This window comes from Manacus vitellinus, unplaced genomic scaffold (genome assembly GCF_001715985.3).
Source record: "Manacus vitellinus isolate BGI_N305 unplaced genomic scaffold, ASM171598v3 scaffold_68_pilon, whole genome shotgun sequence".
In the NCBI taxonomy this organism is placed as follows: Eukaryota; Metazoa; Chordata; class Aves; order Passeriformes; family Pipridae; genus Manacus; species Manacus vitellinus.
This window is the reverse complement of record NW_021940744.1, coordinates 112,313-128,368: the sequence shown is the minus strand read 5'-3', so window position 1 is coordinate 128,368 and position 16,056 is coordinate 112,313. Positions and strand designations below refer to the sequence as shown.

Genomic DNA, 16,056 nt, shown 5'->3' with positions numbered 1-16,056 from the left:
GTTTGGCCTCACTCAGCCCCACACTGGCTGCTGAGCTTTGCTGCCCCTTTGCTTCCCTTTTTCCGGTCCCTGGGCAGATTTGCCAGGTGGGATGAATAGATCTGCCTCCTCTCTTCCCAGGGAAGCCACAGGCAGCCTTTCTGTCACAGACATCACCCTGAATACAAACTGGGCCCTACAGAATTGCATCTTTACCACTCTCTGTCTGTTCTTTGTTCCCAGCTGCCTTTTCAGGCCTTTTCAAAACTCATCTTGTTGCAGAGTGTACAGGGACTCAAAGGGAGGACTCCTCAAAGAGCCTTCTTTCTGCACAAGGAATCTTGGCTCCGAAGGGAGCTGAGGAGCTGGGAAAATCTGTCACTAGGCCAGAGTTAACGTAATAAGATTTCACTCATTTTAATCCAGTCTTAGTTTCAGTGCACATGTATCGTTTCATTTTTACAGTCCCACGAGAGAGAATTTTCACCTGTGAAAATGTTCCTTCCAATTGTGGTTGGAAACGATGGTCTTTTGACACACAGTGCAAAGAAGCAGATGCTTCTTTGAGGCACAATTTTTATGAATTAAAAGGGCACCTCCTACATGATGAGTGTTCATCCCAGCACCAGTAGGTGTGAAAGGTACTCCCGCAAAATGATGATCTTTCTTCTGGAGTCAGTGCTATCCTATGGAAGTGTCTGTAAAGCAGAGGAGGGTCAGCAGGGGCTGTAAGGAGACTAGCAAATGGCACAAACTCCAACATTTTCCCATTCCTGACCCTCATCTTACCATACTGATTGCTTTGAGTTCGGCTTGTTCCTTCTCTGAAACTGTTGAGCTTTGTGAGATCTCTTGAGATGCTCTTGGCCTCCACACAAATGTAGAGGGTCCTTAAATAACACCAGCTGGAAAAAAGAAGCTGCTGTGCAGGTGTTTAACTAGGCAGGTAAGTGAGGGTGTTGCAGAAGCTGCTGGTTAAGAGCTCCTGGGAGGAGGATGTCCACATGCCTCATTTCTGGATCTTTGCCTGTGAGCTGTGCAGGCCACATGCTCCTTCATTTCTCTCTGGCAACAAAGCTTCTCAGGCTGACAAACAAGAGAGTGCCCACATTATGGAGAAGAGATTTGGATGCTGCTTGGAGCTACCTTGTCTAGTGGAAGGTGTCCCTGCCCATGGCAGAAAGAATGAGAGGAGCTTGAAGGTCCCTTCCAACCCAAACCCTTCTGGGATTCCTGTGTCTTCTAGGTTCTTGTTTATAAGTGTATATTTTTACCTTTGACTGTTGTGTATTAAAAAAGCATAATTATGAACAGCTTTCACACATGCAAATCTTTTAAATATCAAGGTGAGATCTGTATGATATCATAGCATTTATTTCAAAATACCCAGTTAAACATATGACCTTTGCTTTTAAAAAGTAATTATCCATAGCTCATTTCATGTGAGTTCCCTCCTCTTTCCTCTTTTGGATGATTTGTATGTTCCTTCTTGTTTCCATTATAAAATTGCTGGGGGGATATTGCTACCAATTATTTATATGTCTGGTGCACATTGGTATTTTCAGTCCTTCTTCCAAAATAGCTGGACAAGTTTAATCTGAAGCTTATAAATCACTGTGTGGTAAATGAAGCAGGATTTTAAATAAGAGATTGTGGAAAAATGAGCTGAGCTTTCTTTTTCATAATCATAATCATTAAATTTGGCTGTGGTAGAACAGTCTTGCATGAACTAGGAAAAATAACCCCGGGATGCGGATCAGTGGTTGTGGAGTGTGTTGTTCACAAGGGGGGTGAGGCACTGCATGGCTCTGCCATGGAGAGCATCCTCCTTCACCTCACTCAGCTGCCAGGGGCTGCACTGACCCTTCAGGGCTTCGCTGCTCAGCACAGAACTGCAGCAATTGATGCCTCAGGTCTGAAACACTGCCTTGATTTGGGAGACTTCCCTCTGCCTTGGAGGAAAGAGGAGGCTGAAGGTTATTTTCTGTTGCCAGGACAGCTGGATAGGAACATTTTAAGTCATTTTATGTTCTGATTTTAGGGTGCTCGAGCCTTGAATGGGTTATCTCAAGTAACAGGAGGGGGTCTGTGAGCTGCACCTTGCCCAGGGGGGCTTGAAAAAGAGCTGGAGATTCTCAGTGCAGGTGGAAACCTCTTTGTGCTGCATTTGCTGTCCATGTGGACAGTGGGCATATCAGAGGAATACCAGGAGAGAGCTGGATTCCTTTGAATTCAGGAACAGTGTGAGTTTCAGGCAGGGCAGAAAAAAATACTTGGAAACTAAATGAGAACTGGTTTGCTTTTCTGTTTGGTTGTGCCAGAAAACACACAGGAACTAATTCTTGAGTAGTCCAACAATTAGACATAATATTCCTGCTCATAAATAAACAAAGTCCGATCAATCAGCTGGTTAAGAGGAAAACCCGGGGTTTGTGATGGCTTGTAGATATTCCTCTCATTTATAGATGTTCCTGTCAAATCCTCTCTGCTGGGAAATAAAAGTTGTGACTGTCAAGACTGTGGAATGAACTCTTGACATCAAACTGATATTTGGAATAAAACTGAGAGGACTGTGGACTGATTTGACTGCTGCTGGAGCTCAGTGTCATGACTGAAAGTCACAACCAGACATTTTTCTATTACAAAGAAGTATAAAAAGCAAAATAACTTGGAATAATTGTTATCCCATTTGGAAGAAGAGTTTCCTAGTGATGGAGCAGGATTCAGTCCTGCTGCAATTGTGACCTCTAGTGGAAAACCAGTTTGTTATCACAGTGATTATGCAGTGAATTGCAAAGTAATTCAGTGTTGCAGTATTCATTATGTCTCATGTCATAGCGTTTCCAGGACTCATGGATGATACATCCCTTCAAGGCACCATGCTATGTAAAAAAATACAATTTATTCCCACTAATGCTTCTGCAAGGTCTCAGCAGGTTTTTATAAAAGCTAACTTTTATAGAAATATGGTCTCAGGCTTTCAGGAAGAGGCTTGAAAAAATAACTGCAGAAGCAGAAATTCCTTGGAGAAGGTTCTCTTAGCAAAAGTCCCATTGTTATCCCATAACAATATGTAATGCAGTACCAGTATTACTTGTGTGCAGATCTGTTGAGACATTTCTAGATATCCTGCCATTAAACAAGTGGGCAAGAAGATTTGGAAAACACAATCGAGGAAAACAGTCTGAACACAAAGCCCATGGCACAACAAATGAAAGTTACATATGGTATTTTTCATATTTGGATGAAGACAAAGCTCTCTATAATCCTAAATAATTAAGATAGGTAGGCAGCAGACTTTCTTTAATCTTTAAATAAATGCATGTTGTCTTTGTGTTTCTCACTGAATGCATTTCTGTACATTTGTATTTCCAACTTTTGCCCACCAGCAAGCACCTATTTGATACAGACAGACAGCAGCTTGTTTTACTTTGAAATAGTTTTGAATCTTGACTAATAGCAGTAAAAAAAGGTGTGTTGTGTACTTGTAGGGTTGCCTTTCTTTTACTTTGAGGGTTTTTACAGTTTGAGCATGAAGGAGTGTACGTGATAAATCACAGCTAAGCTCAGGTACTTGACAAAAGTCCCATCCCCCAGAATATTTCTTGGTCCCCTGCTCATTCCAACACCCTGCCCTGTTCATGGAAGCATTGACAGGCACTGAAATGATGGAGGAGGGAGCACCTCTCACATCTGTTGCACCTGACTCAGTCAAGGTTCCCAAAGCTCCAAGAAGCCTCATCTTCCCCAGCTGTTGGAAACTGCACCGTGGGGCTTTAAGGATGAACTTGGAAGTGGAGCAGGGGAAAGGGAAGCATTCCCTGGGGACTTACAGCATCTAGTTTTGATGCTACATAATGATAAGCAGTAGGGAAGAGAGGTTTGTGTGCTGGGACTGATTGAAGTCTCTTTCTTCTTATTTTCAGGGTATGAACATAATCTTCCATGTAGCCTTGGCTCTCTTAAAGGTAAGTGATTTTTTTAGTAATTTATTTTGTTTTATTAAACTGTCTGAAATAATTTTTAGCTTAAGGTATCATGTCTAAAGGAACAATAATAGCAGGACTTCTGGAGTAGGGAGTGTAAGAGAAATATCATCCACTGGGGTAGAGATGTCTTCAAAATTGTACTTATGATAGATCTGTTTTTATTAAACTTAATTGTGTCATGAAGTTTGTGGAACAGGGAGTACAGTCTAAGGATTTGAATGTCTCATGTAATTACTATTAAGAAAACAATTCTGATTCATTTCACAGCGTATCTGTTTTGTTTCTGGTCTTGTTTGTAAGCAAAGAGACTGAATATTATTTGGTATCAAATGTATTTGTCAAGAGAGAAATGGAAATCTTTTGTACCATGGGGAATTTATGTCTTTGCCTTGGGCACAGAGTTTACCTAAACAAGTAAAGCTGTAGGTGAAGCACTGGCATTTTGGATGCCAAAGTTAACTTACACTGACCTCCATGAGTTGCCTCTAGTTCAAATCCAGCCCCATGGTGAGGAAATGTCCAAAAGAACGTGTGTTTTACACTAACCCAGCCTGTATTTAATGAAGTCTCCTACAAACAGGAGGTTTGTAGGTTCAGTGTACATTTCCAAGGAAATGCTCCTACAGAAATGTGCATTTGTAAAAACGAGGGAGGGAAGTGTGTGCTCCTTCCTTCCTGTTTCATGTTTTATTTGCAACTGTGGGGGCTTGTTCATATTCTGGTGTTTAGGGCCAGTATGGACAAAGGGAAATCTGGTGGGTTATGGCTTGATCTGCTGTTGAAGAAGGGAAAGGAAGCATCCAACCAGCACCCAGCAGATATGATGGTGGTAGAACAGGTTCTGGGAAGAGGTAGAGGTAGCAGTTAAAAGTATTTTGTCACTCTTCTTGCAACTAAGAGCTTCAAGAGTTGGTTCTTATTTTGCTTACAGCAGTTCATGTATAATGTATGTGTGTGCAGTGTGCTGCGTGTGCCTGTTCCAGCAGTAATAGGCTCTGAGGAAATGGGAGGGGAGGTGTTATCCTGAGGAAGTACTTCTATAGTGCAGCCAAAAACAAGAGCAAAGAAAATCCAGGTAAGAAAGAGAAGATTTTAAGTTAGAAATACTCACCTAAGAGCACAGCTCCACAGTGGCACGGAGATGGAGCTGGTGCTTATATGGAACTGAATCAGCTTTATGATCTGCTTTCAGCAGGAATTACTCTCTGTTGGGGAAGGAAATAGTTTTGTACTGTGAGACCCAAAGTAATTTTTTTTTCCTACTCAAATGTCTCCATAATTTCTCCTAATCATTAGGAACCAAGTGGTTTATTGCACTGCTCTTCCTGAGTGACAGAACCTCAATGTGCTGCAGAAAAAATGCCTTAAGAACTGTGTTTCAAAACTCTTGTTTCTCTCTAGGTCTGAAGTGAATGAAAACAACTCCTAAGGATTGTTACAGTGATTATTCTCCCATCCACAATCTGTTGGATTATTATAAGTTTGGTTGAGGGAATCCTTCATCAGTGGAATATTGGAGTCTTTATTGTGTAAATGCCATTTTCCTCACTCCCAGTGAAGTGTGTGCATCCAAATTCCTCATTAAATAGCAACAGAAGAGGAGCTTTTTTCTGGAACTCAGTGCTGTGTCTCACTGTTCCATCTGCTGGTGTTCTCAGGGAATGCCTGTTAGTTTGGGAATGACAGTGCTACTTCTGTGACCAATTACCCAAGACATCTTGATGCAGTCGTCTCTGGAAAATAAACACTCATCACACGAGGAGACTCCTTTCCCTTTCCTTCTCCCACACTGAGTGTGGGAGTAGCAATGAACAGTTAGAGGATTAGCTGTGGAGGCCAAGGTTTGTAATAGGGCATTAATCTGATTTCTTATTGAAGGGAAAGCGCTGGGGTTTTTTCTGTAGCATCCAAATGTTGTGCTTTTCTGTGCTTTTCTGCTCTGCCCAGCCTGCTCAGGCTCCCCGGCTGGGGGCACTGTTTTACAGTGGGAATCAGTCACGGATTTACAGCATGGAGCGACTGCACCTGGATTACTGCGCAGGAAGCTGAGCTGGTAGAAAAGCAAATCCCTCACTGTCGCTGATAATGTCGGAACGGCCAAAGCGACACGAAAAAAGTTTCCAGCAAAATTTATTCCAAGAAAAAAGCAGGGACAGCCACCCGGGGCTGCTGCACAGCCCCTTAAGTACAGTTTTTGAACACACGTAATGCACACGGATAGGACAGTTCAAACTTTCACACCAGAATTCTTACAGCTAATAGGTGCATTTTCTAAACTCTACTTTCTCACCACAACTTTGCTCTTTCTCAAAACAGCCCAGTTCTTTCCCACAACAGTCCCGAGCACCTGCTCTTATTTTTCTCTCATGTTGATGTTCTTCCCAACCACTCTCATTCAAAACAGGTCCTTGTTCTCATGAGACAGTGCTCCTGTTCTCATGAGACAGTGTTCTCTGTTCCCACAGGACAGCTTCTTCAGGATGCATCAGTATGTTGTCAGGATCAGGGCCTCCATTTTCAGTCCTCTCTTTCAGTCCATCTCAGGGGTATACTTTGATCTGGTCAACATCTATTGCTTCGTCAGTATGTGCCAAGGTGCTGACAGACCCGCTGTCACCCCTGACAATTCCCCCTTTTTTGTATTTGTGTGACAAAGATGGCCTTAACAGTCTGCTGCAGGGCCCTTTGCAACAGGCTGATCAAGCAAGGCATCAGTATCGACAACCCCTGATTCAGAGCTAAGAAGAAATGCAGCATTTCCCAACGAGGATGGATAACAACACTTCACCAAGAAAAAAGAGAGTTCATCTACCATCTAGAATAAGGACTCACTATGGTCCGACAGATTCATGTAACACATTCCTTTAAAATCTTGACACTCCTGTGAAGTATTTTTAAGTCTACATACATATATCTCTACACAGTTTCTCTCTCTCACACAATCTCTCTTCAGTCATTCATTGGTGGCCACCTCAGTCACACTTCACTCACACATAGCTGGAATTTCTATTATACTTTTACATTTTAATTACACACTTTATATTTTAAGTAGTTATTGGCTGTGCACTTCTCAGTTTGTCATCTTTGGCAGTCACGTCCAACAACTGTACCTGGCCTGAAAAGGAATACATACAAGGAATATAAGGCCTAACAAATTTAAATGAGATCTACTCCGATTTAGCATCTGTTTATGCACCTGCATGGTTTCTTTCCCCCCTTTTTATATTTTAAAATGTTCATTTGATGTGTAAAATGTTTTCTTGACCACAATTTGTCCTATAAGTGAATTAGGAATCTCTGCATAACTGTTTTAGCTCTGGAAAACCAGCAAATTACAACATTACTTGTCCTTACAGTTTTTTAAAACTTCCTAAATTGTGCAGAATTAAACCAATGTCTGAGTTACATGAGTAATGAGTGATTGGCAGCAACACATGATTTCTGTCTATAGTCGGTACCTAGAAAAATGAATAGATAAATCACTATTACAGTCTGCTAATACATCTTGAAATTCAGTGTCTTCTGTGAGAATCAGTCCAAGTTGTCTCCGATGTCTGGGATGTAGTTAACTCTCAGCTCTTGTTCACCTGCTTCTTTTAGTTGTTCTTCACCTTTAATAAAAAACTCACAAATTTGTATTAATAGTTCAGTCAGTTTTAAGTGGATATCATGGGTAATTTTGCAGTTTTTCTTTGAAGCTGAAAGCCTAGTGATGACTCTGTGCAGTATAATTCTCTCTATAGGAGATAGGTTCTATGGCTTGGTTTTATGAATTTTTTCCTGGAGCATTCTTCAATCCTGCTTCTCAAAGAACATTGGTTAGAACAATCACATTTAGTTTTTACTCATCTTTTTAGGTCTCTAACTTCTGTATTTCCTTTTACTTTGCTTTTATCATTTTGAGCAGCATTTTATCATGTTATACTGCAGAAAAATTCTCTCCTATTGTAAAGGAAAACACTGAATTTTAGGAAGGTCACTGTAACTTCAATAAAAGCAAATAGCAGCTTTCATTATGAAGAAACAATTGGCTGTTCAAAATCTTAACATATGGAAATCTTTCAGAGGATGGGATTACTGATTTTTATAAGGTCTTAGTTGCATAATTGAATTAAATATAGTTTTGTATCTTTTACTTTCCTATTATCAAACCACACATGGCTTGTGATTTGAACAGGATTCACAAATTCATAGGGCAGATTCCTGCCTCTCTGAATATAAAAAATGAAACTGGAGAACAGTCATGTCCTTTTAAAACTTAAGCAGTCTCATCCAGCCTCTGAAACGATATGATCAGCTAGGATTTATAAGCAGCTAATTCTGAATTTTTGCTGATATTTATATATTTTTCTGGGATATGTGTGAAAACTTTAAGCATCTTATTTAAACAAAATAGGTGTAACAGTTTAACTTACATCGATGTATTTAAGAAGTTAACACTCTTAAAGTAGCTCTCAACTTTAGCAATTTACATAAAGCCACAGTAAAACTCACTCAGGCTGCTTTAAACTAGGGTTTTGCTCATAAGAGTATACCAGGGGATCCAGAATGCACACCTTGCAAAGCAGCAACAGTTCTGGTTTAAGCTTGTCACCTGATAGCAGGGACACACCTCTGCCGCTTAGCACAAGAGACCAGGACAGATGCAGTTTAAACTTGAAACACTGCCTGTTGTTAGGCAGTTTCCTGTATTATATCTTTAGATTTTATCTCTCTTTCCACAAAGGTGGAAACTTCCAGCTAGAAACAGTTTATTTATTTTTCCCTTTTTGCTCTGGCAAAAACTGCCCCTGTCAAATAAGATATTTTTGAGCTAGGTATCCCACCAAAAAAATCTACCTTAAAGCTATCTGTAAAATACAGAAGCAACAAAAGAATGTTTACAGAGCTGTTTGAGCAGGGGGGAAGAGGGAAGGTAGAGCAGCTGAGCCTAGAGCTCTGCCGGAGAATCACTCCCCCCACACACACTGGAATTTTCTTATCACAGACAGTTGTCAGCAGTTACTTTAAAAACTCTATTTCCCCATTACATTTATGCATGCATTCTAAAACAATTTTGGTTATTTTAATGAACAACTTCAGAAAACAGTTAGTGAGACTATGTTATGAAATTGTAAGACAATTTCTTTCTCCAATCAGAAGGTTACAAAGTTGCAATTTCTACAAAGCAGGATATTTTGATTCTCCTCCCAACTCTGAGGGAGTGAATAAAGTTTCTGCTTAGTTACCAAGCAACAGACCATCTCTATCATGTGAAATACACTCTGTTTCTTTCCCTGGCAAGGCTGAATCTTTTCAAGGGAAGGCTTTTTACTTTTCTTTTTCCTTTTTCTCCTGGCAAAGAACTTTTGTTTCTTCACATACACACACACAGTAACAATAATATTGTGAGCTCACAAAACCACATTCAACAAACACTACAGTTAACACAAGAATTAACAGAAATATCAGAAGGCAGTCTTTTGCCCCCCCTTTTCTTTCCACCCCCCGGTAGGGATTGTCGTCTTCAGGCTTCCATGACACCAAACTTGATTTGTTGCATATTTTTCTGTGTTTTATCTTACACACATTGTGAGACTGAAACAACCAATTAGTACATGAACAAAAAATAGGTAACTCAGGCTGCGAAGAAGCAAGAAAAGGAGGTAGATGCTGACTTTTGAGTTCGAAGGCTTATACAGGGATGGGCTTTGCTATCTTGTTTTCTGCCCAGCCCTCGTTGTTCTAATTTATCTCTGTCCCTCTCCATTCACTTATAAATCTTGACTTGGATTTCTTTTCTTAGTTGTTTTCTCGGTGGAGTTATCTGGTGGAAAAACTGCTTTTTCTGCAGCAGTGGCAATGGAGGGGGGGAGGTCCTGATTTCTTTTCTGTCTCCAGGAGTGAATTATTAAATTTTTCTGCATTTTTATTGCTTGGAGGTGTAGTTCAAGGACAATTTGTTACATCGGCAACCTGCTTATCTTTCTGGTCAACTGCATTTCAGAGTTTTAGTTCTTATATGAATTATTGCATAGATTGTTGCCTCCCGTATGCTTCTAAATCTTTCAAAGTCTCACGGAGCAAGTGTTAGGCAAACACACGAAATGCAACTTAACGTAGTAACTTCAAAGCCTTATTTTCAGTACTACAACAGCACGTCGTAAATAAAATTCAGCAACCTTGACATTCTTTCGGTTAAGGAGGGATTTCCACGTAGATAGAACTACACTTTCCTCCTTCGTTATGTGCTGTCCCATTGTTAAAATATAGTCCCCGGTGGCACCCCCGTTAGCTTACCTAATGAGGGTCAAAAAGTTCAGGTCCGGACCATTTCGCGGGAACTCCCCCGCTCTCAAGCTACACCGGGCTCCGTTCCCCCTGTGCTTCACCCCACAGGTCCAATCTCCCTCTAGGAGAGAAAATCCTCTGCTCTTTCCCCTCTAGGAGGAAGTCACGGCAGCTCCACAATTGGAGATAAATCCGTCTTCAACGTTGCGATCACGTCGGCGTCGCCAGATGTCGCTGATAATGTCGGAACGGCCAAAGCGACACGAAAAAAGTTTCCAGCAAAATTTATTCCAAGAAAAAAGCAGGGACAGCCACCCGGGGCTGCTGCACAGCCCCTTAAGTACAGTTTTTGAACACACGTAATGCACACGGATAGGACAGTTCAAACTTTCACACCAGAATTCTTACAGCTAATAGGTGCATTTTCTAAACTCTACTTTCTCACCACAACTTTGCTCTTTCTCAAAACAGCCCAGTTCTTTCCCACAACAGTCCCGAGCACTTGCTCTTATTTTTCTCTCATGTTGATGTTCTTCCCAACCACTCTCATTCAAAACAGGTCCTTGTTCTCATGAGACAGTGCTCCTGTTCTCATGAGACAGTGTTCTCTGTTCCCACAGGACAGCTTCTTCAGGATGCATCAGTATGTTGTCAGGATCAGGGCCTCCATTTTCAGTCCTCTCTTTCAGTCCATCTCAGGGGTATACTTTGATCTGGTCAACATCTATTGCTTCGTCAGTATGTGCCAAGGTGCTGACAGACCCGCTGTCACCCCTGACACCTCACCTCTCATTTTCTGAGCCGTGGAAAATGTAGTGAAGCACTGGAGTGTGAAAAGAGCCCCAGTGTGGAAAAAGGCGGCGCAGAAGCCTGTGGTTTAGAACAACTCAACAAACAGTACTGATATTTTCATTTAAAAAATTTCAATTTAGACTATTAATTGAGAGTGTCAGGAAAATGGAATGGGCTGCCCAGGGAGGGGGTGGAGTCACCATCCCTGGAGGTGTTGAAGGTGAGACTGGATGTGGCATCAGTGCCATGGGCTGGGAAGCACGGCGGGGTTGTAGCAAGGGTTGGACTTGATCTTGGAGGTCTTTTCCAACCCAGTTGATTCTATGATTCTGTGAAAATGTACTATTCCCAATCTCTTGTGTCATCAACTAGTTTGTTTCTTTATTGGAAATTAAAAACACTAAAATCTTCATATATGCTAAGAAAAAGAAATCAATTATAAGCTTTCTTTCATGTTTTAGTATTTCACAGAATCATAGAATATCCTGAGCTGGAAGGGACCCCCAGGGATCATTGAGTCTAACCCCTGGCCCTGCCCAGGACACCCCAACAATCCCCCCCTGTCCCTGAGAGCGTTGTCCAAACCCTCCTGGAGCTCTCGCAGCCTTGGGGCTGTGCCCACTGCCCTGGGGAGCCTGGGCAGTGCCAACCACCCTCTGGGGGAGGAGCCTTCTCCTGACATCCAACCTGACCCTGCCCTGACACAGCTTCAGCCCTTCCCTGAGTCTTGTCACTGGTCACAGAGAGATTTCACTGATTAATTCTTAAATATTTTGTTTCTGATCCTGCAACTCAGCAAAACCAGCTAACGCATGCTTTGTTTTGGAATTATCAAACTGAGGCAAGTATTAAAATATGTGATTGTGGAGAATTCAGGCTCTAGATTAACTGCTGTTCTGGCTGGTAACTCCTGGAAAGGCAGGGAAGAGCACACAGTCACTGGAAATGCAAGAGTGAACCAGTGGCTTTTAAAATAGGTCCATATCCAAACTTTTCTTTCTGAGGGTTCACCTACTCATCGAGTGTGTGATTCATAGCATATAAGCTCAACACTTGGCTTGTGGAGGTTTGAGCTGTGTGACTGTTAAAAATATGTTGCTTAACACCAGATGAAAGGCAGAGTTTTGATCAGGAAGGTGTATAATATTCAAATGAAAATGGGGAGAAAATCGGGAGAAATGATGATGTGTTTATTGCTGTTTGTGTTTCCCAACCAGTGCTTTGTTGTCTTATAGAGGTTCCCTTCAGTACATATAATATCTTAAACCCAGTACTTTTATACATCATTCCTTGAAGTCAGGTGAACATGAGCAGCATTTCTGACAGGATTTATGATTTCTGACACTCCTCTCTGCATGTTACAAGGAGTGTATTACACAAACAGGACAGCTGTAGTTATTGGCTGTTTCTGGTGGCACCTTTCAGTCCCAAAGCTGTTTGTGTCACTCTGTGCCCTAGAGGTTGGGGGGCAGCATCCCAAGTACAATGGCAGATGTAGATTTAAAAAAAAGTGTCAACATTATCTTGGATAAGGAGGGTTATTTGTTATCTTTATTTCATTCCATATCTGGATTGAAAAGGACCTCCTGGGCCCAAGAACTGCTTCTCTGCTCTATTATGTGCCATGACATCCATTTCAGAACCAGTAACAGCAGCAGTGTTGCTGGTGGAAGCCCATTTCCCTTATCCTGTGTAAATTTATTACTGATCATTTTACCCTCAGCTACTCTTACATCAGCCCTGTCCTTCAACTCAAACAGTCCCCTTCTAGCACTACTCACACTGGTGTTTATCACCTTGAAGTGTTTGTAGAGACCATTCACAGTGTTTATTAAATAAACCAATATTCTCAGTGTTCTTGAACTCCAGAGCATCTCAGTCATTCTCTTCTGCATCACCTCCAATCTGCAGTAAACTTCTTAGAGGTGACAGGATCTTTAAGAGAGGTCACAATAAGTTTTCTGTATTCATGTTGTATTTCCTTAGTTCTAAAAAGTCGCTTCATCTGATAACACTGTGTTGTTCTCTTATATTTGTATGGAATATTATTCTTCAATAACCAAAGGGTTCCACTAATACTATTTCTCTTCTTTAGATGGGGATTTGTATAAGAGCACAAATTCTGAATAAAATTATGCTGCACTTCTGTATCCATTTTCATTTCAATTCTTAAGGAACATACAGTGAATTGTAGGTTTTCTTTTTTCCCTTTAATTATCTTCTTTGGATATAACATCTGACCTAACCCCTCCTGGATTTTGCCCATCAGTAAAACTTGCATATTGTCAATGCAGATAATTAAAACATGTCAATCGTCTTAGAGTCAGGAATGAAATTGTGGCAGTTCTTACAACTTTTTGAGAGGTATCAGATGAAAAGTGCACTGAGTCTGTAGGTAATATGTCTGGTATCCAAGAGATAAAACAGCTGTTTCATTCTCACTCTGTTCTTTCTTTGCATTTGCAATGGCTCGAGGAGCCTGAACTGATTTTGAAGTCAGCACTTGCTTTGAGGCAGAGGTTGGGTGAAGTGACATACAGGGCTCCTTTCCAGCCAAAACTGGGTTTGATTCCAGGGGAGCTGGCTCAATATACTCTGGGAGTGCATTATATCTTCAAAAAACTCTTTTCAAGAGAACCAGAAGCATCCACATTAAAATCTAAGGCAAGAAAAATATGTTCCTTATATCTATACCCCGTTTTTTATAGCCTCTCTGTGTAGCTGATCCCAGGGTAAGAGCTGACACTTCTGGAAGAGAAGAGGATCCTGGCTCTTTGGTGCTGGAGATGAGAACCAGCTGTTCTCTTCAAGGCCTTCTGCATTAGGCAGAGGGCAAAAATTCAGTTTTTAAGAGTCTCTCAGATCACTGGTTTTGTATGTCTAGTTCCTAAATTGAAGATGTCTTTAAGCTGTAGGTTTTTTGGGGCTGAAGAATTCCTCCCCTACCCCAAAAACCAGGACTGGGTGATGTATTGGAGATGATCTCTTTAGAAACAGAAATCTGTACCTGAAAATGTCAAGAATCATTCAACTTCCAGACTACTGATTTTCCAACCTTAATAGAACCAATTTTATATTTTTAAAAGTCCACATTTATCTGCATGCTGAAAATCCATCCTGTCCTGACCAGTTAATATCTTAGCCCATTTGATCTCCTCCTCACACCTAAAATCAGCTCAATTTCTATTAGGTGAATGTTCACCATAAATTTTGAATTTTGAGGGTGGAAACGTGTTCTCTTTCAAGGAAGAGTAGCCTGATAGCAGAGAAAATAACATGAAATTTGTTGAGCTGCATTTCTTTAGCAGCACTGAACGTTCCTCTAGATATTGATGATTCCTCCTGTTATATTGTCTGTTGGTGATTTCTAGATGTTGGGAAGTGAACATAGTGTTTTCAGGGTTCCATACTATTATTTTTATTATTAATTATTATTTCTAATATTATGTAATACATGTGTATGTCCCATGTACCTAGCAAATCTTGTCATTCTGTGGGAAAATGTTTCAGGAGCATGTGATTGAAGTAAATAAAAACATACAAATAGTCATTCCAGACCACACTTGTACCTTATCTACCCCAGTATCTCACTGCCAACAGTGGATTCATGGGAGAGACTTGTAAGAGCAGGGCAATAATGCTCTCTTTTCTTTTGCCTCTGGCAGTCTGTGTCTTGAAGACTCTCTGAGAAAGAAGTGGTGTCTCATGTTTAATAACTCTGCATGGATTGTTATTCCATGGGTTTTTCTGCTGGCTCTTTAAACACATGAAAATGAGGAGCTGCAGGGATTTTCTCAGCTGAATGATCATTTTGTTTGCTTTGAGCTGTCACCTATGACTTCCCCATCAGGGTCCCGTGTTGGGAGGCATTTTGGACACAGTATCTCTTCACACACCACCCAGGATTTTATAACTCTACATATCTCTCGTCAACTTCTATTTTCCAGGCTTAATAACCATAGTCTATTTTTGTCTCCTCCTCTGGAAGCCTCTGATGAGCTTTATCCCCTCCCTAAATGCTTTTCTGTCTCTATTACCTCCTTTTTGAGATGGGAGGACCAGAGTAAGGCATAATATTGGAGATGAAAACACACCCTGCAGAATAATGGCAATCTCTGTTAAAATCTCTGTTCCTTCCCTCTTAATTCCTGCCATTTGGTGCATTTTGTTCACCTCTGCTGTGCACTGAGCCGGTATTTTCATAGAACTCTCCGCAGTGACTCCCAAGATTCCATCCTGAGTAGCAATTGTCAGCTCACAGTCTGTCATTAACATGGAAAATTGATGCTGTTCTCCATATGCATCAATTTACATTTATCTGGATCAACTTGCCTTCAGTGTTCTGTTGCCCAGTCACTCAGTCTCTTATTATGGTTCTTCTGCAGTTCTTTACTGTAACCCCTGTCTTTAACTCCCTGAATAATTTAGGAGCATTTGCAGACATTGTCACCTCATCCTTCACTCTCTCACAGACCCCAGCAGAGATCTCTGCTGGAATCTGCTATGGACATTAGTTGGTTTATCATGTTCTCTCTTCATAACGATCAAGATGTAAACTTTGCTCAATCCAGATTACACACTTGTAATTAGCCCTGAAGAACAGAAAGGACAAAGTAAAGTCTGATAAGGTAAGAGGTCAAGTTCTTATTGTGGCTATGATATCATTTGTATGGATTTTCAGAGCTGTTCTGGTGCACAATGCCTTACCCTTTCATAGGAATAAGCTTGAAGGAGAACTTCCTCGTTGTTATTCTGTTTTAGTCTATTTAGCTTTTCCAAGTCAGTCATTTTTTTCACTGAAATACAGAGATTTAATATTTGTAAAGGACCCCCCATCAAGATCCTTGGTATCTTGCTAAAGAATTCAGAAAATGTAGATTATTTCAAGTCATGGTTTTATTTGCTTTGAGACTTTATTGGCGTTAGCCACTTCTGAGTTCAGTGGGCCTCAGCTGTCTATGTCTGAGCAACTCTGAACTGCATCAGCACCACCTAAACAGGCATTTCATGGATAGGAAGGCCAGGA

The 16,056-nt window shown here is 41.0% G+C and overlaps 1 protein-coding gene across 7 annotated transcripts in view; it reads left to right on the top strand.

Annotated features, from left to right (window-relative positions):
• The window catches only part of RABGAP1L (RAB GTPase activating protein 1 like), a 234,381-nt gene that overhangs the window by 149,362 nt on the left and 68,963 nt on the right, over nt 1-16,056 (top strand). For all 7 annotated transcript variants that reach the window (XM_029964004.1, XM_029964006.1, XM_029964008.1 and 4 more), the window contains one exon: nt 3,906-3,947. In XM_029964004.1, coding sequence (XP_029819864.1) covers nt 3,906-3,947 — 42 coding nt within the window. The remainder of the gene's footprint in view (nt 1-3,905; nt 3,948-16,056) is intronic.